General features: G+C 50.1%; 3 protein-coding genes and 1 long non-coding RNA gene across 4 annotated transcripts; 2 read left to right on the plus strand and 2 right to left on the minus strand.

Annotated features, from left to right (window-relative positions):
* Positions 1-12,057: 12,057 nt before the first annotated feature.
* On the minus strand, positions 12,058-13,863 carry LOC117859599 (endo-1,3;1,4-beta-D-glucanase-like). Its single transcript, XM_072294381.1, has 3 exons — positions 12,668-13,863; positions 12,432-12,532; positions 12,058-12,277 (listed from the first exon to the last, which is right to left on the minus strand). Exons 1-3 carry the CDS (start codon positions 12,738-12,740, stop codon positions 12,137-12,139), a joined length of 315 nt encoding a protein of 104 aa, XP_072150482.1. The 5' UTR covers positions 12,741-13,863; the 3' UTR covers positions 12,058-12,136.
* Positions 13,230-17,249, plus strand: LOC117859598 (disease resistance protein PIK6-NP-like). Its single transcript, XM_072294524.1, has 2 exons — positions 13,230-13,838; positions 17,241-17,249. Exons 1-2 carry the CDS (start codon positions 13,230-13,232, stop codon positions 17,247-17,249), a joined length of 618 nt encoding a protein of 205 aa, XP_072150625.1.
* Positions 16,930-18,787, plus strand: LOC117859601 (uncharacterized). The gene is made up of 5 exons (XM_072294379.1): positions 16,930-17,481; positions 17,567-17,861; positions 17,932-18,024; positions 18,104-18,421; positions 18,519-18,787. Exons 1-5 carry the CDS (start codon positions 17,369-17,371, stop codon positions 18,672-18,674), a joined length of 975 nt encoding a protein of 324 aa, XP_072150480.1. The 5' UTR covers positions 16,930-17,368; the 3' UTR covers positions 18,675-18,787.
* A 1,677-nt stretch (positions 18,788-20,464) lies between these two features.
* LOC140223045 (uncharacterized) lies at positions 20,465-21,358 on the minus strand. Its single transcript, XR_011898433.1, has 3 exons — positions 21,146-21,358; positions 20,766-20,987; positions 20,465-20,683 (listed from the first exon to the last, which is right to left on the minus strand). It is a non-coding gene; the product is annotated as an uncharacterized lncRNA (long non-coding RNA).
* Positions 21,359-27,521: the final 6,163 nt, after the last annotated feature.

Consider the following 27,521-nt stretch of genomic DNA (forward strand, 5'->3'; position numbering starts at 1 on the left):
GAAGCGCTCAAGGGGTTAGCAACCCATCCACGGGGCTGAAACCGGGACCTAAGTCACCAAGAGCTTAGTTCTTTTCCAAGGCCTCCTGTTGCTCACCAGCACACCTGAAGTCTAGCAGTTTAGCTAGTGGGATTTATGCTAAGCCGTTGCCCATACAACGGTCGAGTGGTTGTACGATGATGGAATTAGGCAGGATGACACATCAACTCGGTCCTTAGTCATGACAAGATGGATATCTCCCACTCTGCTCAACCACTGAGGTACGAGCCCAACAACCCGGCGTTCCACACAAGAAACACCCATCCATCTCATCCACCACCTCTCTTTACACCCGAAAACCCAACTCCTCAGTTAAACATACTCACACATTATTTTCTGAGTAAACAGGTGTAGTCATGTTTGAATTTGGATAATGAGTTCCTAAGCATTCTAGCAGTATTTATCATCTAAACAGAGCAACTCATATTTAGAGATAAATATGGGACAACAAGGAATAGTCATAACAATCAAGGGGTGGCTATCCAACCATGTCTTGCGATAAACAGTATGCATGTTATAAAACAGGCCAAAAGGTTGTGTCTGAAAAACTGAGTATTAAATATGCATCAAAGGGTGAGATTGGACTTGCCGTTCTCAAAGCCTTCCGGGAGCTCCTGCTCGCGGTACTGGTCCTCGGGCTCGGGCTCGTGGTCGAACTCCTCCTCGCGCTCCTCCTCGGGTACTCCGCGATCTACGGCACACACAAACGAGCACACAATAAATAAAAAGGAAAAAGATTTTACCCGTTGAGCTCCGAACAGGAAACATGAACGGAAAATAGGTAGACAGGGTATTTTCATGGAATTTTGATATGCCTCGGTGGAAACATATGAGAGGGGGCCGTGGTCGAATTTGGGATTGATTGGAGGAAATTTGGCGCATGAAATGACGGTTTAAAGGAGTATTAGGGGCTTTAAAATGAGGTTTAGGACTGAACCGCGAGAGCAGGGGCCTATCTGTAATTATTTTTGGAATGGTGGGAGGACCTGTTCGCGAATCAGGGAAACTAGTGGGTTGGATCGTGAGGAGAGGGATTTACCCCTTCTTCTTCCTGGAGACAACAGGAGGTTGAGAGAAGGATGGCCGTCGGCGCTCTGGTGGTGGTGGTGGAGGAAGGCAAGGTGCTCGTGGTGAGGGTGTGGAGGTGAAGACTCGGCTCCCCCCCTTTTATAGGCGGCGCCCGGGCGGGCGAGGGCCAAGGTAATGATGGCGGCCGGACTTTTGACCGGTGGCGTGCCGGAGTGGTGGAGCTCGTGGATGGCGTGGCGGCGTGGTCGACGAGGCCACAGGGGCGGCGACCGGTGACCGGCGACACGACGCGACGCACCGAGCCAAGCGCTAGACGCCAAGGCGCGAGCGGGCGTGGCACGAGCGACGTGACGCGGCGCGGGCGCGGCGCGCGGCCCGGCGCGCGTGCGCGGCCCAGCGCCTCGGCGCACGTGCCGCGTGGGCGCCTGGCGCAGTGGGCAGGTGGGGGGGGTTGCCAGGGAAGTAAAAGAGGAGAGAGAGAAAGGGAAAAGGGAGAGGAGGAAGAAAGAGAAGGAAAACGAGAAGGGAAAGAAAGGGGAGAAAAAAGAAAGAAGGAAGAGAAAGAGAGGGAAGGGAGGGGAAAAAGATGGCGGAAATTGCGGGATTCGACTGCGCGCGGTGATGGACTTGTCGAGCACGCGGCGAAATTTACGGGGAGTGGAAAATGGAGGATTGACGGGCCGGGGCCAGGACGGCGGGTCCGACGGAAGGGAAAGGATTTGACGGAGCTCGGCGGTAGGAAAATTTTTGGAAAGTGTTTTTTAACGGGTGATTTAACTGAGTGTATTTTACGAGCGTTACATATAGTGAGCGGTAATGTTTGGGAACGCTTTCGTGGGTGCTGGCACGAAAGGTTCGTGTGTGTGTTTTCTACAGGTTGCTAACCGCGTTCGTTAGGAGACGTTACTAGAACCGACTAGTTAATATAGGGAGAGACGTATTGTTGCCTTGTCACCGGCGCTGACCGCGTAAGACCCGAGGTTCGGGCAGTTGTTTTTGGTTAAGAGTACGGTAGGTCGTGCATGCGTCATATCCAAAAAGGTTGTACGGTTTCCTTTCTCAACAGCAACCCTGTTCAGAAGAGTTCTTTTGGATCTAAGGATTTCTAGTTTCTCTTGGTTGCTCTCGGTTAAGCCCTTCTGCTTCTTATCCGACCCCTGATCCTTGGAGTTATCTCACGTGGTTTTCGGTTTTCTTGGTTCCAGATGGCTGTTCCCGGACATGTTGTTTTTGGAGCGGACGGTACCTTCCAGTCAACGTGCCTGCATTTCGAGGGGTTTCCCGCGATTCTGTGGGATACGCTAAAGTGGTTTGGGTATCAGTCCCCGCCCCTGTATGCCGGTCGGTTGTATATGGAACAGGGCATTCAGATGTGCCAAGTGCAAGCGTTGGTACCACCTCCCCTTGCACGGCCCGACTGGCCCTCCCTTGGCATAATAGCCTATGGTCTCGCTCCGGAAGATACATGGGAATCCGCCGTCCTTCAGTTGCTCACCCAGTTCTGTCAGTTGCATCCTGTGGAGATCACGCTAGACCCGATCGGCCTCTTCCCCGTCAGGAGTCGGCTGGACCCGGCCTGGCTTGACCGCGTCGGGAACATCGAGGTGTTGGCCACCACCTGCGCCATGGTCACCATCTCCACCAACGTCCGGTGCATGGCCGCTCTCTACCGGTTGATAGAGCTTCAAGGAAGAGCCATGACTCTCTTCGCCCGGACGGCTGCAGATACCCACGGTTGCCTCCAGGCAGCAAGAAGAGACCTGGTAGGCCAAACCTACCAGCTGATCCAGCGTGGTGTCCAGATCCACGATATGCAAGATCGGATCTCCGAGCTAGAAGGAGAAGTTGCCGACCTCGTGGACGGCATGATAGAGCTCTCGGAGGAAAAGATGGAGGTGGAAATGGAGTTGGCAGTCGCCAATGCCCACCTGGAGGAGCACCAAGCTGAGCTCGAGGATATGCATGCCCTCAACATGCAGCTCGAAGCTCAGGAGGACCCTGAGGAAGACGAGGGAGCGTCCAGCATGGATATAGAGGAAGATGGCGCCCCTTCTCCGACTCATAGTGTCCAGTGGTAGCTTAGGGGTTCTCAGGGAACCTTCTTTCTTTTTGTTGTACTCCTCGGCAGCCTAGATTTTGGAAAAGTTGTAATAGGTTAGCCTCGAGTTGAGTACTCCCTGTGTTGACACGCCGTTGTGTATAAAGTTAACCCTGGTGCATAGCTTTCTCATCTCTGTATGGTGTGGATGCTAGGTTGAGTAAGTTGCGCCGTGACCTTATGATGTGTTCGGAGAACCTGTTCTTGGGCCGACCCCGGCTTGTGAAACCGAGTGCGCCGACCTTTGAGGCAGTTTCTGTCTTGTCCGACCCTTTTCGAGTACGGACCGTGTCCGACCCCTTGGTTTGAGAGGATCAGATCCTAGGAGTCTGTAGGTGGCATGTGTGCCTGAGGTGGAGTACCAGGACAAGTAGAGGTTATCTATGCTGAGAATGGGAGGAATGTGCTTCCTCTATGAGGACGTGTGATGCACCATTGGCAAGAGTCGCATTAAGGGATTTAATTCATATGTTCCATTTGTTGGAGTACACCTAAGGTTATGAAATTAATGGGGCGTTAACTCTTGCAGATGGCGCACCGCACTAGGTCTGGATCTGTGCCCAGTGGTAGTGATCAGCAACAGGATCTTCCCCCGCCCCCGCCCCCATCGCCATTGGAGGCAATCTTAGCAACTCAAACTGAGCTGCTAAGGCATCTGGTGCAAGGACAACACCATCAGCCACATGGTGGAAGAGCACAGCCGCAGCCGCATATCGCACGATATGAGGACTTTCTGGGGACACAGCCCCCGCTGTTCCAGAAGACACAAGAACCGCTCGATGCTGACGCATGGGTTCGTACGATCGAATCCAAGTTCGAGCTCCTCACCGCTCCATGCCCCGATAACAACAAGGCGCGGTTCGCAGCTCAGCAGCTGCGTGGCTCCGCACGGCTTTGGTGGGACCACTACCATGCCATGCTACCTGCTGGCCACGTGGTCAGTTGGAACGAGTTCAAGACGGCGTTTAAGGCGCATCACATTCCCTTAGTTCTCCTGGAGCGCAAGCTCAACGAGTTTCTGGCCCTCACCCAAGGAACTCGGGATGTGCTGCATTACGCCCAAGCTTTCAATGACCTATGCCGTTATGCTGGCTATCATGCGGACACCGACGAGAAGAAGCGGGACAGGTTCCACCGAGGACTGAGCTTGGAGCTCAGGGAAAGGCTGAACCCCATCAGGGTGGACACCTATAACGAGTTGGTCAACCTGGCCATCTCTCAGGAGGACTGCATGCAGGCTCTCAAGGCCGACCAGAAGAGGAAAGCCTCTGTGGCATTTCCGAGTCCACCGACTCGAAGGTTCCGGATGATCCCTCCACAAGCCCCTGGCCGACCCCAGCAGTCAGGGAAATGGATCGCCCGACCCCCGCCGGCAACAACGCCTCGTTTTCCAGGCTTCCAGCCGCAAGTGCCCCGGCCGACCCTGCCAACGCCACCTCGCCCGGCAGCCAGTAATCGATGTTTTACCTGCGGCAATGAAGGACATTTTGCAAAGGACTGCCCCAGGAACAAGAATCAGCAGCAAGGCCAGAACCCCATGGCAGCCAGAGGAAGAAGGCCCAAGGTGCAAGTCCGACAAGGCCAACTCAACTACACCAGCTTAACCGATCTCCCTAAAGGTGCGCCAGTAATGACGGGTACTTTCCTTGTTTTAAATCAAGCTGTTGTTGTGTTGTTTGATTCGGGAGCCTCTCATAGCTTTATCGGGAGTAAGGCAAGGGAAAGATGTGGGCTAAGTGTCGGTCACACTAAGGAACCCTATGTGATCGCCACTCCTGGAGGAAGGATAACGTCGGATCAGGTCGTTATTCTTGTACCTCTCCAGCTAGGTCCCACCCTCTTCAAGTAAAACCTTATCATCCTTGACCTAGAAGGCCTAGATGTCATCCTTGGCATGGATTGGATGGCCCGACATCATGTTGTTCTAGATACATCAGCCCGATCTCTTTACATCAGCTTACCCTTCCATGGCAGTTCTACCCTATCCTTGACCCATCCTGCGTCTCCGACTCCTTGTGCCTACCCTCTCTTGGGAGCCCGTCTAGAAAACCTCCCTGTTATCTGTGAGTACCCTGATGTGTTTCCAGAAGATTTGCCGGGTATGCCACCTGATAGAGAAGTTGAGTTTTCCATAGAGTTGGTTCCTGGCACAGCCCCGATATCTAAGAGACCCTATCGGATGCCACCCGCTGAGTTAGCCGTGTTGAAGACCCAGTTGCATGATCTGTTGGAAAAGGGCTTCATTCGACCCAGTACATCATCTTGGGGTTGCCCCGCCCTGTTTGTGAAGAAGAAAGATGGCAGTCTACGTATGTGTGTGGATTACCAACCCCTCAATGCGGTAACAGTCAAGAACAAGTACCCACTGCCACGCATTGATGTCTTGTTTGATCAGTTAACCGGAGCAAAAGTGTTCTCCAAGATCGATCTTCGTTCTGGTTATCACCAAATAAAGATTCGACCTTGCGACATACCCAAGACAGCTTTCTCTACCAGATATGGACTGTACGAGTACCTAGTCATGTCCTTTGGACTCACCAATGCACCCGCTTATTTCATGTACCTTATGAACTCGGTGTTTATGCCCGAGCTGGACAAGTTTGTAGTGGTGTTCATTGATGATATCCTAGTGTACTCGAAGAACGAGGAAGAGCATGCCAACCATCTTCATATAGTTCTCCAACGGCTGAGAGATCACCAGCTTTATGCAAAGTTCTCCAAGTGTGAGTTTTGGTTAGATAGTGTCAAGTTTTTGGGACACACTATCTCCAAGGACGGTATCGCCGTGGACCCCAGTAAGGTGCAAGAAGTCATGGAATGGAAGTCTCCTGCCTCAGTCCACCAAATCAGGAGTTTCCTTGGACTGGCAGGTTACTATCGGCGTTTCATACCGGATTTCTCCAAGATAGCTAAGCCGATGACTGAGTTGCTGAAGAAAGAGGTCAAATTTGTGTGGGATACCAAGTGTGAAGAGGCCTTCAAGACCCTGAAGCACTTGCTGACCACCGCCCCAGTTTTGGCTCAACCCGACCCCTCTAGGCCGTATGACGTATACTGTGACGCCTCTGGTACTGGACTCGGATGTGTTCTTATGCAAGACAGCCGAGTCATTGCCTATGCCTCACGTGCGTTACGACCTCATGAGCTAAACTACCCGACCCATGACCTCGAGTTGGCAGCAGTGATACATGCCTTGAAGATATGGAGGCACTACCTAATGGGAGCTCACTGCAACATCTACACCGACCACAAGAGCCTCAAGTACATCTTCACTCAAGCCGACCTCAACATGCGTCAGAGAAGATGGCTGGAGTTGATAAAGGATTATGAGTTGGAAGTGCACTATCATCCTGGCAAGGCCAATGTGGTAGCCGATGCCCTCAGTCGTAAACCCCATTGCAACTGCTTGTTGTCAACAGCCTTCACCAACACTCTGTGTCACGAGATGGGAAAACTAAGTCTGGAGATTGTTCCCCATGGAACCCTTGATCACATCATCCTTAACTCAGTTTTGGTGGACCAAATTCGGTCAGCACAAGCTAAGGATGAAGAAATAAAACGGATCCTCAGTAAGATCTTAGTAAAGGATGAAGGATATAAGCATTTCCGTCAGGACCAAACGGGAGGTGTGTATTATGGAAACCGACTAGTAGTGCCCGCCGACCCTGAGTTGAGGAAGCAAATCCTAGATGAAGCTCATCTTTCCAAGTTCTCAATCCATCCTGGCAGCAATAAGATGTACCATGATCTCCGTCAAACCTTTTGGTGGAGTGGAATGAAACCAGAGATAGCTCGTTATGTTTCAGAATGTGACACCTGTCAATGTGTCAAGGCCAGTCACTTGAAGGTAGCAGGAACCTTGCAGCCGCTACCTATTCCCTCTTGGAAATGGGAAGACATCAGCATGGACTTCATAGTTGGATTACCCCTTACAACTCAACGGTATGATTCCATCTGGGTTATAGTGGACCGTTTGACCAAGACCGCCCACTTCCTTCCTGTTCGTACCACCTACATAGTCAAGCAATATGCAGAGTTGTACCTCGACCGTATCGTTTCCCTACATGGTGTACCCAAGACCATCATCTCTGATCGAGGAGTTCAGTTTGTGGCCCATTTTTGGGAGCAATTACAAGCATCTATGGGCACCAAGCTCATCCGAAGCTCAACATATCATCCTCAAACCGATGGCCAAACCGAGAGAGTCAACCAGATCCTTGAAGACATGCTAAGAGCCTGTGTTATCCACTATGATAAAAACTGGGACAAGTGCCTGCCCTTAGCAGAATTCTCCTACAATAACAGCTATCAGACCAGTTTGAAGATGGCACCGTTTGAGGCCCTATATGGCCGGAGATGCAGGACACCCTTGAACTGGTCCCAACCAGGAGAAAGACAGGTTTATGGCCCTGACTTAGTGGCAGAAGCCGAAGAGCAAGTGAAGGTAATTCAAGCGAATCTCAAGGCCACCCAATCCCGACAGAAGAGTTACTCCGACCAGAGGAGAAGACCCCTGCAGTTCGACCTGGGTGATCATGTGTACCTTCGAGTCTCCCCGACCAAAGGAGTGCAACGGTTTGGAATAAAAGGCAAGTTAGCTCCCCGCTATGTTGGCCCTTATGAGATTGTGGAGAGATGTGGACCCGTTGCTTACCGGATCCAACTCCCAGAACAGCTATCAGCCATACATGATGTTTTCCATGTGTCTCAACTGAAGAAATGTGTCCGAGTTCCAGCAGAGATCTTAGAACAAGAACAGCTTCAGGTAGAGCCTGACCTGACCTACGCCGAGTACCCAGATCGAGTTCTTGACCAAAAGGAAAGGCACACCCGACGCCGAGCGGTAAAGATGTACAAGATCCTCTGGAGAAACCACACCGAAGACGAAGCAACATGGGAAACGGACGAATATCTGAACAAGCGTTTCCCAGGTTTTCTGTCCCATCAAGTAGGTAAGAACATCACACCCTTTGATCTTTGAATCTCGGGACGAGATTCTTTTTAAGAGGGGTAGGCTGTAACGACCGACCCCTAAACTTTCCCAGTTAATTTTGATCGGAGCCCTTGACCTTAGTTATCTGTCTTGCTTAACCGTGCCTGAGTGCTTAGTTTTCCACCAGTCCCGACCCCTGGATCCGACCCCTTCCCGCTTCGCTCCTCTTCCGACCCCGGCGAGCTCAGCCCACCGTCGGATCCTGCTGATCTTCCTCACCCGTCCGATCTATCCACCGGTGGACCCGTGAGATCTTTTCCAGATCCTCCGCGACAGCCGCACTCGAGTTGCATGGCCGCCTCAGAGTCTTCCTGCCACGTGGCTCGTCTTCTCCGACGCCTGCCGCTCAGTTTTGTCTCTGGCAAGCAACAGAGTGGGTTCCCGCGCCCCCTTTCCCCAATGGCAGCGGAAGCCCTCTGCACCCCTTTCTGCAGAGCCTCGCCTCCCGCGCCCATCATCACGCCACCAGATCCCGGCCCCAGAGCCTGATGTTGCCCGTCTTTTCCGTCCCTTCAGCCACAGTTGCGCCGCCCGGTCGTCGCTACACGACGATTCCTCCACCGCCAACCCCGACAGTTCCTTTCCCCGCTCTGTCAGAAGCCGCCCAACAATCTGTTGTTCCGCGCTCTCCCCCACGCCCGCATCCGCCTGTCTTCTCACCTGTGCGCCCTCGATTCTAGCGCCGTTAAACCGGTCGCTTCCATCACCTCTTCCGCACGACGACGCCCGCTTTCCGCCAAATCCCAACCACCGGTCTACCCGCTCCTACGCCGCCCTGACGGCAGAGCGCAATGATCGCTGGCGTCACCCCCGGAGTTCTGCAGCACCGCCCTCTTTGCTCAATCACCGCCACGGCAGGGCACTCCATTGCTTCTCCCCGGCCTTCGCGCCGCTCCCCTTTTCTCTCTCCGCGCCGTTTCCTTTTTCCCTGCTCCAGCAGCTATAAAAGGAATGCCCCCGTCGCCGGAGTTTCCCTCCGCCCTTGTTGCCTTCAGCTTTCTCTAGCTCCCTGCTCAAGCTCCTAGCGCCACCCACCCAGTTCTTGAGAAGTTCTTCTCCCAGTTCCTTCTCAGTTTCCTCCAAGTCACCCAGCAGCTTGCTCCTCCGTGCTGCGTAAGAGCTCTCTTGTGATCCGCAAGAAGCAGCGCCGCCGCCGGAGCATTGCCGGTCGTAGCCCTTGCTCGAAGCTTTAGTCCCTCCGCCCAAGTTCGCTTCTTCCCGACCCCAAGCTTTCCTTTCAGGAAGAAGGTGAGTTGCCGACCCTAAGTCCGCCTCGCCCGACCCCTCCTATTCGCCCGACCCCAGTTCCGTCTCGCCCGACCCTGTCTGTTCCGCCGACCCTTATCCGCCTCGCCCGAGGGCTTGGCTGTGATCTTTTTCTTCAACTCGAGGGTGTATGTGTAAAACTTGGGAACCCTGCAACGCTTGCGTCTAAGGACCCCTAGTTTATCACATCCTCTAGTTCAAGGATCAGACCACTAGTTTCCCTTTCTACCCCTTACCTGTTGATCATCATCAGCTCTCTCGAACCTCCACAACCTCCTCCTCCTTGTCGCAAGTTTCTGGGCTCAGGAGAGCCAGTGTTGCTGTTGAAATAACTGTCTAAGCTAACCCTTGCATTGCATTCGTGTAGAGCTGCACCTCGCCGACGGTTTCTACGAGCTTCACCCGGCACCAGAAGAAGAAGCTGTAGCCGAGCTCCTGCCCTCCGAAGCCGAAGTCGCCCCCGAAGCCGAGCCGTTCCCGTCCTCCTTGCTTGAAGGCAAGCCCCGGTTGCATGAAATTCCTATGTGTTTTACCAGACTTGCGCATGCCTTCTGTAACATGCTTGTGCATTTACGTATAGGAGTTGTGTGAAACCCTAGATGCATGACTTAGGTAACCCATGATGTGAGCACTAGCTGTTGGACCGAGTAGCTGCATTGCTTAACTAGGAGACGGTAAAAGTCGAGTGATCTCCTGTCACTCGCGAGTTGTAGGAGTTGCCTGATTTACTCTCCTGTTACAACTATAAGGACGATGGACGGGGCAGGGTTTTGGTAACTTTTTGGTGGTCGGATGGACGCCCCGTCTGTCTATGAAATCTTGCTAAGGCCCGACAGTGGTGGTGTTCGTGATCAAGTGTTTGAAAGTACTAGCCTCATACTTAGTATGGGATGAGGAAGCCTAGTACCGGATTGAACCTAGACGTGAGCGGTCGCCCCATTGTTCTTGGAATGGAGTTTCCCCTACTGGTTGTCGCACGTGGTGGCAAGCGTGGTCACAGGACGGCAGAGGCCGAGTCTGTGGAACCTTGCACCAAAGGAAATGGGCCCGACACGGGTTAGGGGATTGATGGGGAAGGCCGACACAGGAAGCGACCTCCGGGTGCGCGGATGTCGTGAGGCTAGGTTCACCATGCATGGTTAAAGAACTCGAATCGATTCGTCTGCCTCTCACAGCTTGAGATTGCTTGATCGCTATGTCACCCTGAGTAAATGAGGAATCTGATGATGGCAATGTTGTTGTTATATCTACACATCTTGTTTGGCTCTATGATTGCTTAGAACAGGTTGCACAACCTAGACTGGTAAATGAACCTAGAACCGGAGCTAAAACTTGAATTAGGGTTACTTAGTGCTTTTGGCAAACAAACCCCTCAGCCAAACAGCTTGCATGCCTAGAAGGAGGAGTAGTCCTTACTCCTATCGGTTAAGTCTTGTTGAGCTTAGTAGCTCAGCCTTGTGGTGGCTTCTGTTTTCAGGTGAAGCTGCTGCGTCCGACCCCTCTCTGGTTGGTGCTTGGCCGCCCCAGCTCCCGCCAGGCTGGACGGTCGAGTGGGACCCCTCCTCGGACGGCAAGGAGAGGACTCAGTGATGTTCTGGCTGGCCTTGCCCGGACATCCGACCCCGACGAAGTCTTCCGCTAGTATTTTTCTCTGTTGTTCTTGAATTTTGTAAAACTCTGATGTTGGATTTTATGGTTGAACTAAAATGGGTAAAACTTGCTTAACTCAGTGGACTTGTTGTATTCTCTGTAACCGCTCACCTTCGTGTGGGTTTGCTAGACTCGATCCTGTTCAAGTGGTTAAATCGGATGAAATCCGACGGCACTTCGTGTGAGCTCGGTTTAGGCAGGAGTGTCGCATGTTAGGCGGCTTAACCCTGCTTAACCAAGCTAATCCGAGGTGGTTCCGCCACAGTGTTGCTTGATGGTGTTGTGTCAAGGTGGGTTTGGGATGTGTGCTTGGAGCGAAGGTCTTTGCCCTTCGCCGGACAACGATGATGGTGACGCCTGTTGGTGCCACATCCCTCTCTATTGACAACTATGGATTGTAGGTTGCTGGGTAATTTTGAGACGTATGTTGAGTTTAAGATCTTATGTCGTTGTTTATCACTTACTGGATCTCTTTCTTCTTTCTTTCTTTAATTCTTTTATATTTCCTTTTTTGACAAGGTTGTGTGTTGTTGCATATGCGGCTGGAATCTAAGCTTTCTTCATCCAAAAGAAGATTATATAAAACAACCAGAAAGAAATAAAGGGGGGCGGTTAATCTCCTTCCCAAGGGGATTGGAGGGGATTTTGACTGGTAGGGGATGTTTTGCAGGAGGATGTGCACCTCAACATAAGTAACATAGAATCTGTGGGTACACTTTTGACAACATACCTTAAAACCACATTGTATGCAACAATAACCTTGTGCAAACCATATATAGCTATGCCCACCATTTTATAGAACAATGTTCAATAGACTACCATATGCATATGGGCGTGCACGATGGATATTAGACACAGAACATAGTAGTAGTAGTATAACTTGCACAAAACTACATGCATGATCTTTTATATTTGAGCCAGCAAGTTCTTTCAAAAGATAACCCACAAGAAAGCACGCACTGGTCTTCTTGTGCACTATACGTTGGGTGTTGCAATTGCTTATAATAATCTCTTTTATTTGTTCAGTTTGAACAACCGTGGCTAGGCACTTCCTAAAGTCTTCACTTCAAGTACTTGTCAAACCAGTCGATCATTAGGTCAAGAGCTTGCTCAGCAGTTTTGACAGCAAAAGGGTCGGTGGTATTATATCTACAAGCAAATCCATGTGTAGTTCCTGGAAAGATCTTGGCGTAGTAGGGAATCTGCAAACAACCATGCCACAAAAATGAGCTTTTCTAACTGATATATAGTATCCTCTATGACGGAATCACTAGGAATGCAGCTCTTCTTCTTCTTAATATAAAGATACGCAGCTCTCCTGCGTATTCTTGAAAAAAGGAATCACTAGGAACTCACCTCTGTTCTATGACGCAGTACACTCACATACTTGTACACTAGTTCCGGCGGTGCCTCTGAGTCATTTTGAGCTCCAAGGATCTCGATTGGACATTTAACCTCTGTTTTGAATAATGATCATATAGTTAGCATATATATGAAATTAAGCATTTAAAAGTTCAGTTCCAAAGACATCTCAATCGATCGATGCTGTCTGGGAGCTAGGTTGCAAACACAAAGAAAAGGAGCTAGCAAACCTTTCATGTCATCAGTAGTCACAATGTAAGGATGAGGTATGGAAACTACTTTAACATCACTGGTCTTCCCCATCTCCACACTGAACTTTCCTGTCAGATACTCGGCAATAGAAGATAAGAATTGTATGTTCTATGTGTTGCCTGAAGAAGGATTTTGGAAGCTGGAATTTCACTCACCACCCCAGGAATAACCTCCCGCCCCGATGGACTTTCCTTCCTTTTCTAAAGCAGCAAAGAGTGGCTTGGCGTCTTTGGCAGCTTTCACCTGCCAGATCGATCGGATACTCATCAAATCAATATAGTTTTCAACTAGGCTTTGGCTTGGCTATCGATCATGGCCAACCCAATTGGCCATGATTGGGTCACGACCATGGCAGTAAGATATATTATTGACCACCTAAACCAATTATTTTCTCGACCACCTAACCCAATTGTTGTCTCTTGCACTGTATCTTTACAAAGCACTTTCTCGGGTCGTTCCCATCGGCCATCTACGACTGTGACGCCCTGAGAATTGAAGCGCCCTTCCTCTCTAACACCACCACAACTGCTGGCCGAATCGATGGCGAGCGCCGCCACGAGCGTGATGGGGTCCGTCATCGGCAAGCTGACTGCCATGCTCGGCGACAAGTACCAGCTGGCCAGAGACGTGGACCAAGGGATCCAATTCCTCAAGGATGAGCTGAACACCATTGATGTCGTGCTGCAGAAGCTCGCAGACAAGGAAGACGACCAAATGGATCCAATGGCTAAAGATTGGAGGAACAAGGTGCGTGAGCTATCCTTCGATATTGAGGATTGCATCGACCGCTTCATGCTCAATCACAGCCATGGAGGTTCCAATGCTAACTTCATCGACCGCTTCATGCGTAAGGTGGAGATGTTGTGGAAGGACCAGGGCACAGCAGGGGAGATCCAAAAACTCGAGATACTCGTGAGAGAGCAGAGTGAGCGGGCAAAACGCTACCGCGTCGATCCTCTCGCCGCCTCACCTCAGCCGGTGCGCTTGGATCCTCGAGCAACTGCCCTCTTTCAGGAGGCGAGGGATCCTGTGGGAATTGATGGTCCTCGCGAGGAAATCATCCAGCTATTACAAGTTGAAGAAAATCAGCACAAGGTGGTGTCCATCTATGGTACCGCTGGGCAGGGGAAGACTACTCTAGCCATGGAGGTATACCGAAAAATCACAGGAGCATTTGATTGCAGGGCTTTCGTGTCTGTCTCTCAGACTCTGGATATGAAGAATCTACTCAGAGAGAACTTTTTTTTATTTTTAACCCTTTTTTTTCTTTATTTTTAAAAATAACCTCACCCGGGTTTAATTTGCGCGGCGTGACCCTTTTGACCGCGCCAGACCGCCTGGTGCGGCAGGAACACGCTGCCGCGCCGCATGCACTGGCGCGGCGGCCCCTGCCACGCTGGCGCGGCGAGTCGCGGCGCCAGGTGGGCGCTGACGTGGGCGGGGCGTTCGCCGCGCCAGCCCGCCTGGCGCGGCAGAGCCAGCACTAGATCGACGCGCCGGCTCCCTTCCTCCTCCCTCCCTCCTTTCTTCCTCCTCCAGACACACCCGAGCCCAAGCTTGCAGCGCCGCCCCCCGCCGCCCCACCCCCAAATCCACCCAAAATCCGGCGTTTTTGGTGGGGGAAAGTAGTGGAAATCGATCCTTGCTTCGTGTGGAAGGTATTCCCCTACTTATTCTCGTGTTTTACCATTGCATTTGGTAGATCGGAGGATGTTTAGGTGACTTAGGGTTAGGTTAGTGAAGCGTCCCCACATAAGTAGAGACTAAATGTGATACAAATATCAGTCCCAGGAGGCTGATAGCACATTTATTCGACAGATAATTCAGTTACCGTACAACTCCTGAGGGAGTGGGCGTGAGAGCCACGCAGCGATAAACAGTAAATAAATAACGGCGGCTAACCAAGCGACTGCCAAAAGACAGCACTCGGGACTACACGGCAGCAGCAGCATCTTGGAAAGGCCAACACCACAGGCAGCGTCGGGTGCGGACACAACCTCTACTCAAGGTCCTCAACGACGAAGTCCGGGTCTTCCTCTGTAGCAACAAAGCAAGGGTGAGTACAAACGTACTCAACAAGTCCAACCCCATCCACGGAGGGGGATACAAGTATATGCACAGGTCACAACAAGGATAGGCTAGAGTTTATTTGCGGTAAAGCCAAATTTTAACACATGCAGGGGATCGTTTTCGAAAGGGTTTTTGTAAAGTTTTCCTTTAGTACCCGAAATATTGGGGTGGGGTTGATCCTACACAAGGGATCCAAGTTTTTATCGCTATCGGACTCCTCGTCCGCCATAGCACACAGCACAACTGCCGGACTCTTCCAAAATCCAACACACACACACACATGACATTCTTGCCCAATTGCTAGTTATGTGACCAAGCCGTAACTCGTCCAATGCCGTGGACACGGCTACCCGGATAGGTTTTAACTCTGCAGAGAGTGTACACTTTTCCCACAAGTAGGGTACCGTATCGCGATCACCTTAGTGACGGTACGGATCCTAACAAAGCCATTACCCACCTTAGCTAAGACTGGCTAGCCCTCACGGAAACACCCAAGGGGTTCACGGCTCGTCCACGAGACCGTAACTGGGACCTAAGTCACCAAGATCTTACTCCTTTTCCATGGGCTCCCGTTGCTCACCAGCACCCCTGAGGACTAACAATTCAGCTAGTGGGGTTTATGCTAGGCCGTTGCCCATACAACGGTCGAGTGGTTGCACGATGGCGGAATTAGGCAAGATGACACATCAACTCGGTCCTTAATTACGACAAGATGGATATCTCCCGACATTGCTCAACCACCAAGGTACGAGCACAACAAACTAGCATCCCACACAAGGAATACCCATCCATCCTGTCTACACATCCTTTTCCCTTGAACCCGAAAAGCCATTTTTCTCACTTGCACACACACACGTTTATTTTCCGAAAACACCATGGTAATAATGATTGCAGTTGAGTAATAAATTCCTAAGCGTTCTAGCAGTGGTTATCATCTAAACAGAGCAAGTCGTATTTAGAGATAAGCATAGGATAGCAAGGAATGTTCATAACAATCAAGGGGTGGCTATCCAACCATGTCTTGCGATGAAATAATATGCATTTTGTAAAACCGGCCAATAGGTTGTGTTTGAAAAACTAGGTATTAAGTATGCATCAAAGGGTGAGATTGGACTTGCCGTCTTCAAAGCCTTCCGGGAGTTCCGGCTCGCGGTACTGGTCCTCGGGCTCGGGCTCGCGGTCAAACTCCTCCTCGGGCTCCTCCTCGGGTAATTCGCGATCTACGGCACACACAAACAGACACACAAATAAATAAAAGAGGAAACGGTTTTTAACCGTGAGCTCCGAACAGGAAACGTGAACGGAAAATAGGTAGAAGGATTATTTTTGGGAAATTTGGATATAGATCGGCGGAAGTATTCCTGAAGATGACGTGGTGAAATTTGGGTTTAATTGGAGGAAGTTTGGCGCATGAAATGACGGGTTAAACATGAATTAGGGGCTTAAACGGAGGTTTAGGACTGATTTATAATAAACCAGGGACCTATTTGTAAATACTTTTGGAGGTGGAGGGGCTTATCTGTGAAAAGGCTATGAGAGAGATGGGGGATCTATGTGTAATTTGGGGAAAGTTGGGGGTCAGATCCAAAATCTGGGTATTCTTATCCTCTTCTCCAGGAACTTGGAGAGAGGGAGAGTGGGGAGAGGATAGGCCGGCGGCCGGCCGGCCGGGCTTCGCCGGCGGCGAGCCGTGGGCGGAGGGGCGGTGGAGGGAGTTGAGGGGGCCCCATTTTGCCTCACCTCGGGCAGGTGGCGTTGGAGGAGTGGCGGGGCACCGGCGCCCGTGGGGCGGCGGCGGCGGCAGGGATGCGGCAGCGGCGGATTGGCGACGGGCGGCACAGGGGTGGAGGTGGCGAGCTGGGAGGGGAATGGTTTGGCAAGGGAGGCCGGTCGTGCCCCTATTTATAGGCCGACGGGGTGGTGACCGGAGGTAGGGGCCGGTTACTGGCCGGCGGCGGAAGCTCGGCGGCCACGGCACCGGTGGCATGCCGGGCAGGAGGTAGGGCCGGCGAGGCGGCGTGGTGCGGGGCCGAGACGGCCGGCACGGGAGGGCGGCGTGCGGGACCGGGGAGGCCGGCGCCGGAGTGGATGGCGCAGGCGGCCGGGGACCGGACTGGGCGCGCGGTTCGAGGGAGGCAGCGGCGTGGCTGGCGCCGGGACGGGCGACGGGCCCCACACGCGGGGAGGCCGAGCGGCGTGGCGCCAGGAAGAAGGAAGAGAAGGAGAGAGAAGAAGGAAGGAGGAAGAAGAAGAAAGAAGGAGGAGGAAGAAGAAAGAGCGGCGTGGACTTACTTGCAATTTCAGCCATGGCATCGAGACAATGCTCTTCCCACATTCTATCACGTGTGGAAGCATGTGCGGCCCGTTCGTGGCAATCCGGATAGGTGCTACAGGGCCTACACGAACGAGTTTGATGTTCTCACGCACTACCAGGTAATTTGCTAACCATAGTTTTTTAAGCTAATTTGCGTATAATCGTAGATGAAATAAGTATTGCGTGAAAATTTTTGAAGGTGGAGTGGAAATCGTATGACCGTGAGCAGCTTAGCCATATCGTCTTTTCACCGACGTGCTACAGAGACAGAGAGCTGTGGAGGTGCACGACCCCAATGATATTGTACTACGTGGTAGAGTTTCATATGCCGCATAGGGTGATGCGGCAGTTTGGGAGGATGCAACCGTGCCCTCCTTTGGAATTATCGACTTCGCAGCAGCTGCACAGGTACGCAGGAATAAATAACTATTGGAGGCTATTCAATTAACGCAATTAACATGTTATACTAATACTTCACTAATTTCTGATGCAGTATCGACCGCAGAAAGCGGTACAAGGAGAATGATTGGAGGTTGAAGCATGGCCAGTACCTCCTCCTGTGGCAGAACAAGCAAGGATGCGATCCTGAAGGTGGACCGTACTGGCGACCAAACAATGAGTACATAAGATGGTACTGTACTTCGACGAGAACCAAAGTGAAACCATCTTGGACTAATGTGCCCATTGAGGATGCACCGTCTGATGATGACGCTGACATAGCTGACGCGTACGACACGGTGACACGCCATGGGACACAGCCTGAGCGTGCACCTCTCCACGACTACATGGTAAGATTTCGGTTTGTAATTATAGTATCGTCACATTGATCACTTATGGAATGAAAACTCCTGCGTGCAGGGACAGCAGCTTGCAAGGCTCTCAAACGAGGCGGGCGTGATTATGGAGCACGCTGTCGGGGAAGGTGATAGTCTGCTTCGTGCTTTTGCAGAGGTAGAAGCCCAAACTAATTTTCACTTATACTCGTACTATCTTTGTAACCATCAATAACATAGTCGTGAATATATGGCAGAGGGTTCGTAAAAGTTGCAGGCGAATGGCTATGAGGATGAACTGCATGACATCCTCAGATGCGCACGACGGGGGCAATGTCCAGGGTACTTCTTTAGGATCACGTCGGACTGCATTGGCGACTACCCCCAGGGCTGCAACACCGTCCACTGCGGCAGGTCCTAGCAGGAGATCGCGAGGTAAGGAACCCGCATCCCCTCAGGAAAGCGAGGACTCTGAAGGTGAGCAGTCTGAGGATGATGACCCTACGTATGGTGAGGAACTCGAGATTTCTCACGATGCTCCACCTGTGACTCAGACGCAGGGAGAGTCCAGCCAGGTATATTCACAAGTTTCTCCAAATTCAATTATACATTTTAATGTTCGCTCCCGAAGTGTCATACAAATTTTATGATTTGTGCCCAATTATTTCATAGGAACCTACAACTCGTACCCGGTTGCCACGCCGGCGTCATCGTTCCCGGGACCACATCGACGTTGGCAGCGCCAATGTGCTGCCCACGCATCCAAGGAGGGAGCGTCGCCCAAGAGATCCTTTTAGCCCTCCGGATGAGCGGCGGTCACGACACTGAACCTAGCATGTCCCAAGACTTTTGGAACCATCACGTGTGTAAAAGACTAAGTTGGTTGTTAGGTTTATTCATGTCACGTTTGTAAAAGACTAAGTTGGTTGTTACATTTTTTTTATGTCCGTACAATGTTATATGTTTGCTCCATGATGTACTTGTAGTTCGTGTATTTTTTCGTAAATGTTCAGAACAAAAATACGTTTCGGATTGTGCAGCGCGGTCCTGACGCCCCACCCTCCTAGGCTGAAACCTACTGAAAGGTTACTAAAATTGACGCCCCATCCCCCCCGGAAACCTACTGACCCCCCGCCCGAAACCTACTGAAAGGTCGTTGCGTTTGGCGCGGCACCTGACTCCTGCCGCGCCAGGTGGCCTGGCGCGGCAAGACCCCCCCCCCCCCCCCGACCGAAACCTACTGAAAGTTTGGTGCAGTTGGCGCGGCAACTTCCTCCTGCCGCGCCAGGCCGGTTGGCGCGGCACCTTACTCCTGCCGCGCCAGGCCGCCTGGTGCGGCAAGAGTCCCCCCCGACCGAAACCTACTGAAAGTTTGGTGCAGGTGGCGCGGCACCTCAATCCTGCCGCGCCAGGCCGCCTGGCGCGGCAAGGACCCCCCCCCCCCCCCCCCCCCCCCCCGAAACGTACTGAAAGTTTGGTGCAGTTGGCGCGGCACCTCAGTCCTGCCGCGCCAGGCGGCCTGGCCCGGCAAGGCCCCACCCGAACCCTTGTGGCGGTTCGTTTTGTTTGCCGCGGGACGGCCCCCACCAACCGAACTTTCAGCGGCAAGCCCCCTCCCCTGCCACCAGCGCATTTCTGCTTCGCCAGGCGGAGTGGCGCAGCAAGCCCGTGGTTAGGATAGAGAATAATATTTATTAGTAGGCCCGGTAATTCTGGCTACATTTAACACAAGGCACATGGTACTGACAAGACGCCCACAAAGTGTTCTGCAATAGGATTAGATCAGACCGGTGCGCAATCATGGATAAGAATAACACACACGTGCATTAAATGTTAGGGGTACGTATTTCCCCATTCGTACTTCGTCTTCTACTATTATTGCATCACAAATACCTTCAAGTACACCCGCTCTACCAGCGCTATGCCTTCCTCCTCTTCCACCGCCCACTCCTCCTCGTCCTCCATCCAAATCATCGATCCCATCGAAGCTACTACTATTTTTTTCACACTCTAGCGCTGACTACTAGCTCGGAGAGGAAACTTTGATGCGTTTGGACATAGTTCTCTCGGAAATGAAAATAGTTTTTGACAACTAATTGTAGTTCCCAGAATAAACATAAACATAATTTTCTCATAAAAGAACATAGTTTTCACAGCTACAGAGAAACATGATCCAGCTACATCAACACGTTCATCTAGTCCGAGTCACCTTCATATAGTAACTCGTCGTCATCATCATCATCATCATCATCATCTCCGGCAACAACAACTCCCTTGCGTTTCTTATCGACATTAACCTTACCAACAGGTAAATCGGCAACAAGAGCCTTCATCGTCTCCATCTGTGCCTCTTCCGCTTTTTGTTGTAACTCTTCCATTTCAAGCCTTCTTTTTCTTGCCCTAACTTTCTGCAAATATTGTTCCCATGAACCCTCAGGGTATTTCACATTCGGATCAACCACATAACCTAAGCGATCTCTTTCCTCCCTCAACCTTTGTTTCTCCAACTCCCTCTCCTCCTGCAACTTTCTCCTATTTTCTCTCCTCTCATTTTCAGTTAGAGGTCGTGGATACTTGGATCTATTTTGCCTCCAATACTTAATAATAGTTTCCCTTGCATAAAGTCCTTTAGGTTCCACTCCAGTCTCATGCACCATATCTTGATATATTTTCCCCCAAAGCAAGTCGTCGTCAGGAATAGGCACATCATACTTCTTCCTAATCTTTTCTTTAATTTCTTGTTGTTTCCTTGACTTCCATGGTTCCGATGTATTTCCCAACTTTAATAACAAATCATATCGACCACAAAAATCTTCCCAATCACATGTCCTTCCCTCCTGCAACAACAATTCAATATTCCTTACAAATTTGAAACAAGTTACAACCTTCATAAAACATAAGAGACGAGTAGTTACTAACCCAGTAATCGCCATGTGCATTTCCACAGAACGAACCATATCCAAGTTCAGAAGGCACCACACCTTCTGTTGCCAATATACCACACTTGCATCTATCACTAGGAGAGGACACACATGGCCACGGTGCATTTTCACTTTCAAACTCCCGCACTTCCTCCTCTGTTGGCCACATTGCCATTGGGCCGTATATATACTCATTGAAATCACACAACGGCCACCCATCCTGCAAAAAACCCATGACGTGAACTACTCATATGTAAAGTAACTACAAAACGCTGCTCCAACTTCCAAGCAATAACATCAAGTTAAAGTATGAACAATATACTGCAAAATTATAACTGCTAGCTAAACGACATACTAATATTCTCGTAATATACTTACATGAGTCTTTAGGGAGCATCGAAAGAATGGAGTAAACTTAGGTGGATCCCCTAAGTTAGGACGCATAAGCTTAGCAGGAACACCACACTTGCACATGGGAGGATCCCTCACACGCCTACAAGCAGCCTCCTGCTTCTCCTCCTCGGTCATCCTAGGTGGGTTTGGTGGAGGAGGAACCCAACGCCTAAACTGATGGTATGGTTTAAGCTCTGTGCTATGATATGTGAATAGGTGGATCCTAGGATCATATTTGTCGGGTCCATCGATCCACTGAAAGAAATCACAAGGTGCGGCAGGCAGTGGATCAAAAGTCCATTTGCATACATAGAAGGCTCTTCCGGCTGTCTTTGGATGCCTTGATTGTTTCACCTCTGCTTGCGCGCCACATCTACAAAGAGGTACCGGAAGGGCAGGAGGTACGGGACCAGCACCATTGGACTCGCCCACATAACGCACATACCACCTACGCCGTTTGTATTCACAACCAAACAACGCCATCTCACCTGGAAATCAAGTGCAACAAATTTAATACACAAATAAACTTTACACACGTAATCCATACTAGCTATATACATCATTTTGATAAAATGTAAACACTCGATCTACAAAATACAAACACTGAAACAAAAATGAGACTAATTAATTGAAGATATAAAAAAAATACATGTCATGTAAACCACACAATTGGATGAATATATACCTAAATCGAAGCATTCAACAAGTTCTACACGTCAATATCGCGGGCAGAGACTCAATTGCGTATGAACTACGTATCATCTAACACAAAACACCATTGCATTTCATTGAAATTTCAAATCACTAACCTAACCCTAAGTCACCTAAACATCCTCCGATCTACCAAATGCAATGGTAAAACACGAGAATAAGTAGGGGAATACCTTCCACACGAAGTAGGGATCGATTTCCACTACTTTCCCCCACCAAAAACGCCAGATTTTGGGTGGATTTGGGGGTGGGGCGGCGGGGGCTGGCGTTGCAAGGTGCTGCTGTGTGGTGTGTCTGGAGGAGGAAGAAAGGAGGGAGGGAGGAGGAAGGGAGCCGGCGCGTCGATCTAGTGCCGGCCCTGCCGCGCCAGGCGGGCTGGCGCGGCGAACGCCCCGCCCACGTCAGCGCCCACCTGGCGCCGCGACTCGCCGTGCCCGTGCATGCGGCGCGGCAGCGTGTTCCTGCCGTGCCAGGCGGTCTGGCGCGGCCAAAAGGGTCACGCCGCGCAAATTACACCCGGGTGAGGTTATTTTTAAAAATAAAGAAAAAAAGGGTTAAAAATTAAAAAAAGTTCACTCAGAGATATATTGTCTCAAATAGTAAGCAAGAATGAGTTTGACCAGTTGTAGTCGGAAAATTGGGAGACGCTGCAGCTCATATGCAAAATGAGAGACTACTTAATTGGCAAGAGGTAACCAGAAATACTTTCTTGTACTATAATAATTAGCCAGTTCATCTAGCTATGGCAATGTTGTGAGGTCTTTGTCAATCACATGAGCTCACCTAATTTATCGGCCATTTTACGATTGTATTTTACGGACCCATTCGAGCACTACGGGAAACCTCAAAGTCGCCGAGTGTAATTACTTCACCGAGTGCATTTTTTCGGGCACTCGGTGAAGGACCTTTTTGCCGAGTGTAATATCAAAAACACTCGGCAAAAATCAAACACTCGGCGAACGACCGGTTTGCCGAGTGCCACCCAAAAAACACTCGGCAAACATCCAAGAGACACTCGGCAAAGTTGGACACTCGGCAAACTGACGACCACGTGACTTCCCCGTGCCGCCGCCGGCAGCCCTCCGTGACGGACGTTAGTCTTTGCCGAGTGTCAATGGAGGGCACTCGGCAAAGGCACTAGTTTGCCGAGTGTCATGATGGGACACTCGGCAAAGTGGCCTGTATGCCGAGTGCTAGGGGGCACACTCGGCATACTATAGGGTTTGCCGAGTGTCTTTTGACACACTCGGCAAAAATAATTTTTTTTCCCTCCTCCACCCTCCAAACTTTTTACACTCCACATGTATGGCATTTGGCACTGCATGGTAGAAGATGGACTATTTTTTGACCTGTTTGCTATATTTAATCAATTAATTTCATTTAGAGTAATTTTTTGATTTAAGTCAAATTTGAACTGCAGGTGGTTGGAATAATGGAATAACATGAGTGGAAAAATCATATTCATGTTAGTGAGTCCAAATTGAGGTCTCACCCAGAAAATGAAAAGAAATTTCGAACATTTTGCTAAGGAAACACGACTACGAACGTGTGGCCAAATGATTGTTTAATTCTCAAAAATACAAACGAAGTTTGAAAATCATGAGATTTTGCAAGATGCTATGATTTCGTATGCAGAGGCTGTGGTAAAAAATTGACAAGGTTTCGCACAAGTTTTGACATATGATGTTTAGAATTCGAAGCATCTACCGAGAGGATTCGTAGAAGTTGAAAGGATCCGGTAAGATTTTGAGACGAATCGATACATGTATTTTTCATTGAGTCCAATCTTTTTTATAGGCTATAGAGAACATAGATTGGTTCATGTCAAATTTTGGGAATTTTTCAGATCCGTTTGGTAATTTTTATTCATTAATTGCATGTATATAAATTTAATAGATATAAATTTAATATGAGCTATAAATCCATGAAATGATGGAACAATATTACTTAAAAAATGAAATACGCAATGTTTAGTGAATTTGACTAGGTTTTTGCAAACTTTACAATCTTTTAATTACTAAAACTAGTTTCACATGAAATAATAGTACTCATTTGCCGAGTGTCAAGGGATGGCACTCGGCAAAGAGCCTATTTGCCGAGTGTCCAATTTGGGACACTCGGCAAACATCGCCGCGGTCCACCTGCCAGCCCCCTGCGAAATCTGAATAAAAAAATTAAAAAAAAATGTTTGCCGAGTGCTTATGATCTAGCACTCGGCAAAGGCTTTGCCGAGTGCTAGATCATAAGCACTCGGCAAACATCGCCGCGGTCCACCTACCAGCCCCCTGCGTAATCCGAATAAAAAAATTAAAAAAAAATGTTTGCCGAGTGCTCCTGATCTAGCACTCGGCAAAGGCTTTGCCGAGTGCTAGATCAGGAGCACTCGGCAAAGTGGCCTTGGCAGCACTTAGCCACGCACGCACACGCCCGGCCACACGCACGCACGCCTTGGCAGCACTTAGCCACGCCCGCAGCCGCCCCGGCCCCTGCGCCCGCGCCGCCGCCGCCGCCCGCCCGGGCCGGGATAAGGCCCCGACCTCCCCTGCGGCCCCGGCCGGCCTCCCCTGCGCCCCCGGCTGGCCTCCCGCGCCGGCCCCCCACGGCCGTCCTCGTCCGGCCGTTCGGCCGCCGCACCGTCCCCCGGCCGCCCCTCCGGTAAGTTGAAAATATTAGAGAATGCATGATAACATTGCAAAGAATAGAGGAAGAGTAGAAATTAGAAAATGTTGATTCTTCCTTGAATGGAAAAATATTAGAGAATAGAGGAAGAATAGAGGAAGAATATTAGAGAATAGAGGAAGAATAGAGGAAGAATATTAGAGAATGCATGAATGGAAGAGAGGTGTGGTTGGTAATAGAGAAAATGTTGATTCTTCCTTGAATGCACGGTAACAAATTAGAAAATGTTGAAAAGAATAGAGGTGTGGTTGGTTGTGGTTGTGGTTGTTGGCCATCGTGCCAACTCTTTGGTGAGATTGTGGTTGTCGGCCATCGTGCCGTTTCTTATGTTGCAGGTTTTGGAAAGCTCCCCGTGCAGGGGAGATGCTGCCGAAATTTTGACTTAAACAATGCTTTGTTTCTTTTGTTGCAGGAGAGGCTTACAAGGACCGTCCTCGACTCGTCACTTTGCAGGATAGCAAGGTGAGGCATGCTACACCTCTATTTCCGTATAATGTTTGTATATCACGTAACCTAGTTAGGCGTCTCCCGTTCGAAAGAGATACGGTTGGAAATATGCAGATCTTTGCATATCTATAATCGTATCTGTTTCAAATTGTCCACGTTTTTTGGACAGCCCGAGGATGTGTAGGTGGGTTTAGTATCCACGGTCTACTCCGACCCGAGATAAAATTTCGGCAGCACCTCCCTGTTGTTCTCTAGATACACAATCTCCTATCATGGACGTGTATTTGGAGAACAGCGGGGAGGTGCTGCCGAAATTTTATCTCGGGTTGGAGTAGACCATGGATACTAAACCCACCTACACATCCTCGGGTGGGATTAGGACCTATCTTTACCTAGTAGACAATATAGGAATGTGTATATGCAATGTGAATTTTGTATTACTTATTTAAATGGTAGAGGATGGAGGATCGTCAGTGGATGTACACGGGTCGCACTAGTCAGAATACGTTGACCAATGAATGGCTTGACAAGACGGATGCTTTCTTGGAACGGGCGTTTGCAAGTGTCAATGGAGCTCGATCGACTTGGTGTCCGTGCAGCAAATGTGGAAACATGCGTCGGCAAACCAAGCTAGACATGGGCAAACATCTGGTGAAGAACGGATTTACGTCAGACTACACCAGGTGGATCTACCATGGTGAATCTGACCGTGGGAGAGAGGAGGTCTTGAGACAACGCATCGAGGAATTTGATGATGATGCCGGGGTGGGAGACATGTTAAATGACTATCATGAAGCACACTTCGAAGAGGCACGTAGGGAGGAGGAGCCAGAGGCTACCGCTAAGGCTTATTACGAAATGTTGTCTGCGGCACAGCAACCCCTTCACGGCCATACCAAGATTTCTCAGCTAGATGCCATTGCACGCCTAATGGCTGTGAAGTCTCAGTTTAGTTTGAGTCGAGACGCGTTTGATATTATGTTGACAGTTTTTGGAAGCCTGCTCCCGGTTGGTCACATCTTGCCAAAGAGCATGTATGAGGCACAGAAACTCCTTCGTGCACTTAAGATGCCATACGAGCATATACATGCTTGCCCGAAGGGATGCATCTTATTTAGAAAAGAGTATGCGGAAGCAAAATACTGTGTGAAGTGTGAATCGTCTAGATTTCTGGAGGTTGACTATGGTGACGGTCAGAAAAAGCAGCTCGCAATTCCTGTGAAGGTTCTACGGTATCTTCCTTTCATACCGAGGATCCAACGGCTTTTCATGACTGAAGAATCCGCGAAACAGATGACATGGCACAAAAATAGCCGTTGCTATAATCCTGAGAAGCTGGTACACCCATCCGATGCTGAAGCCTGGAGAAGCTTTGATGCGATTTATCCTGCAAAAGCTCTAGAGGCCCGTAACGTACGCATTGCGTTGGCAACTGATGGGTTCAATCCCTATGGAATGGCGGCCGCCCCGTACACCTGTTGGCCCATTTTCGTTATCCCCCTGAATCTCCCACCCGGCGTCCTATTTCAACGACATAATATATTCTTGTCGTTGATAATTCCAGAGCATCCGGGGAATAATATGAGTGTGTATATGGAGCCTCTGATTGATGATTTGCTCCGTGCTTGGGAGGAAGGGGTATGGACCTATGACCGATCCACAAAGACAAACTTCAAGATGCATGTTTGGTACCAGTACTCACTGCATGACTTGCCGGCATATGGGATTTTCTCCGGATGGTGTGTTCACGGGAAGTTCCCATGCCCAATATGTAAAGCATCTTTGAAGTTCATTTGGTTGTCGAAAGGTGGCAAATATTCTTCGTTCGACAAACATCGACAATTCCTCCCTCCTGACCATCCATTTAGACGAGACATGAAGAATTTTACCAAAGATGTTGTAGTTACAGCCCCCGCACCACCGATGATGACAGGGGCCGCAGTTCGTGCTCAGTTAGACGCTCTTGAGTTCAATAATGAAGAAGGTGGTTTTTTGGGATATGGCGCGCAACATGCTTGGACGCAGAAGTCGTGCTTGTGGAAGCTTCCCTATTTTGATGATCTCCTTGTTCCACATAACATTGATGTAATGCACACGGAAAAAAATATCGCCGAGGCAATTTTTGGTACAATAATGGACATTCCTGACAAGACAAAGGATAACGTTAAGGCTAGAGTGGATCAAGCGACATTGTGCAACAAACCACAGCTAAACATGGCGCCTCCAAGAGCTGGCAAGTCGTGGAGAAAGCCTAAGGCCGATTTCATTCTGACGAGGGCCCAAAGGAGGGAGGTTCTAGAATGGTTCCAAACATTAATGTTCCCTGATGGCTATGCAGCGAACTTGAAGAGGGGAGTGAATTTAGCAACTATGCGAATCAACGGGCTCAAGAGTCATGATTACCATATATGGCTTGAGCGCCTCCTTCCGGTGATGGTTCGAGGCTATGTCCCTGAGCATGTGTGGCAGGTGCTAGCGGAGTTGAGCAATTTCTTCCGCCGGCTTTGTGCGAAGGAGTTATCTC

Source organism: Setaria viridis, chromosome 6, assembly GCF_005286985.2.
Source record: "Setaria viridis chromosome 6, Setaria_viridis_v4.0, whole genome shotgun sequence".
Lineage (NCBI taxonomy): Eukaryota > Viridiplantae > Streptophyta > Magnoliopsida > Poales > Poaceae > Setaria > Setaria viridis.

Bases quoted from the DNA above. Each gene is read 5' to 3' on its own strand.
- LOC117859598 (XM_072294524.1), top strand. From the start codon at position 13,230: ATGGCGAGCGCCGCCACGAGCGTGATGGGGTCCGTCATCGGCAAGCTG.
- LOC117859601 (XM_072294379.1), top strand. From the start codon at position 17,369: ATGATATTGTACTACGTGGTAGAGTTTCATATGCCGCATAGGGTGATG. The intron at 18,025-18,103 runs GTAGAAGCCCAA...AATATATGGCAG, and splicing joins TGCTTCGTGCTTTTGCAGAG to AGGGTTCGTAAAAGTTGCAG. The intron at 18,422-18,518 runs GTATATTCACAA...ATTATTTCATAG, and splicing joins CGCAGGGAGAGTCCAGCCAG to GAACCTACAACTCGTACCCG.
- LOC117859599 (XM_072294381.1), bottom strand. From the start codon at position 12,740: ATGGGGAAGACCAGTGATGTTAAAGTAGTTTCCATACCTCATCCTTAC. The intron at 12,533-12,667 runs GTTTGCTAGCTC...TATTCAAAACAG, and splicing joins GACTACTGATGACATGAAAG to AGGTTAAATGTCCAATCGAG. The intron at 12,278-12,431 runs GTGAGTTCCTAG...GGTTGTTTGCAG, and splicing joins TACTGCGTCATAGAACAGAG to ATTCCCTACTACGCCAAGAT.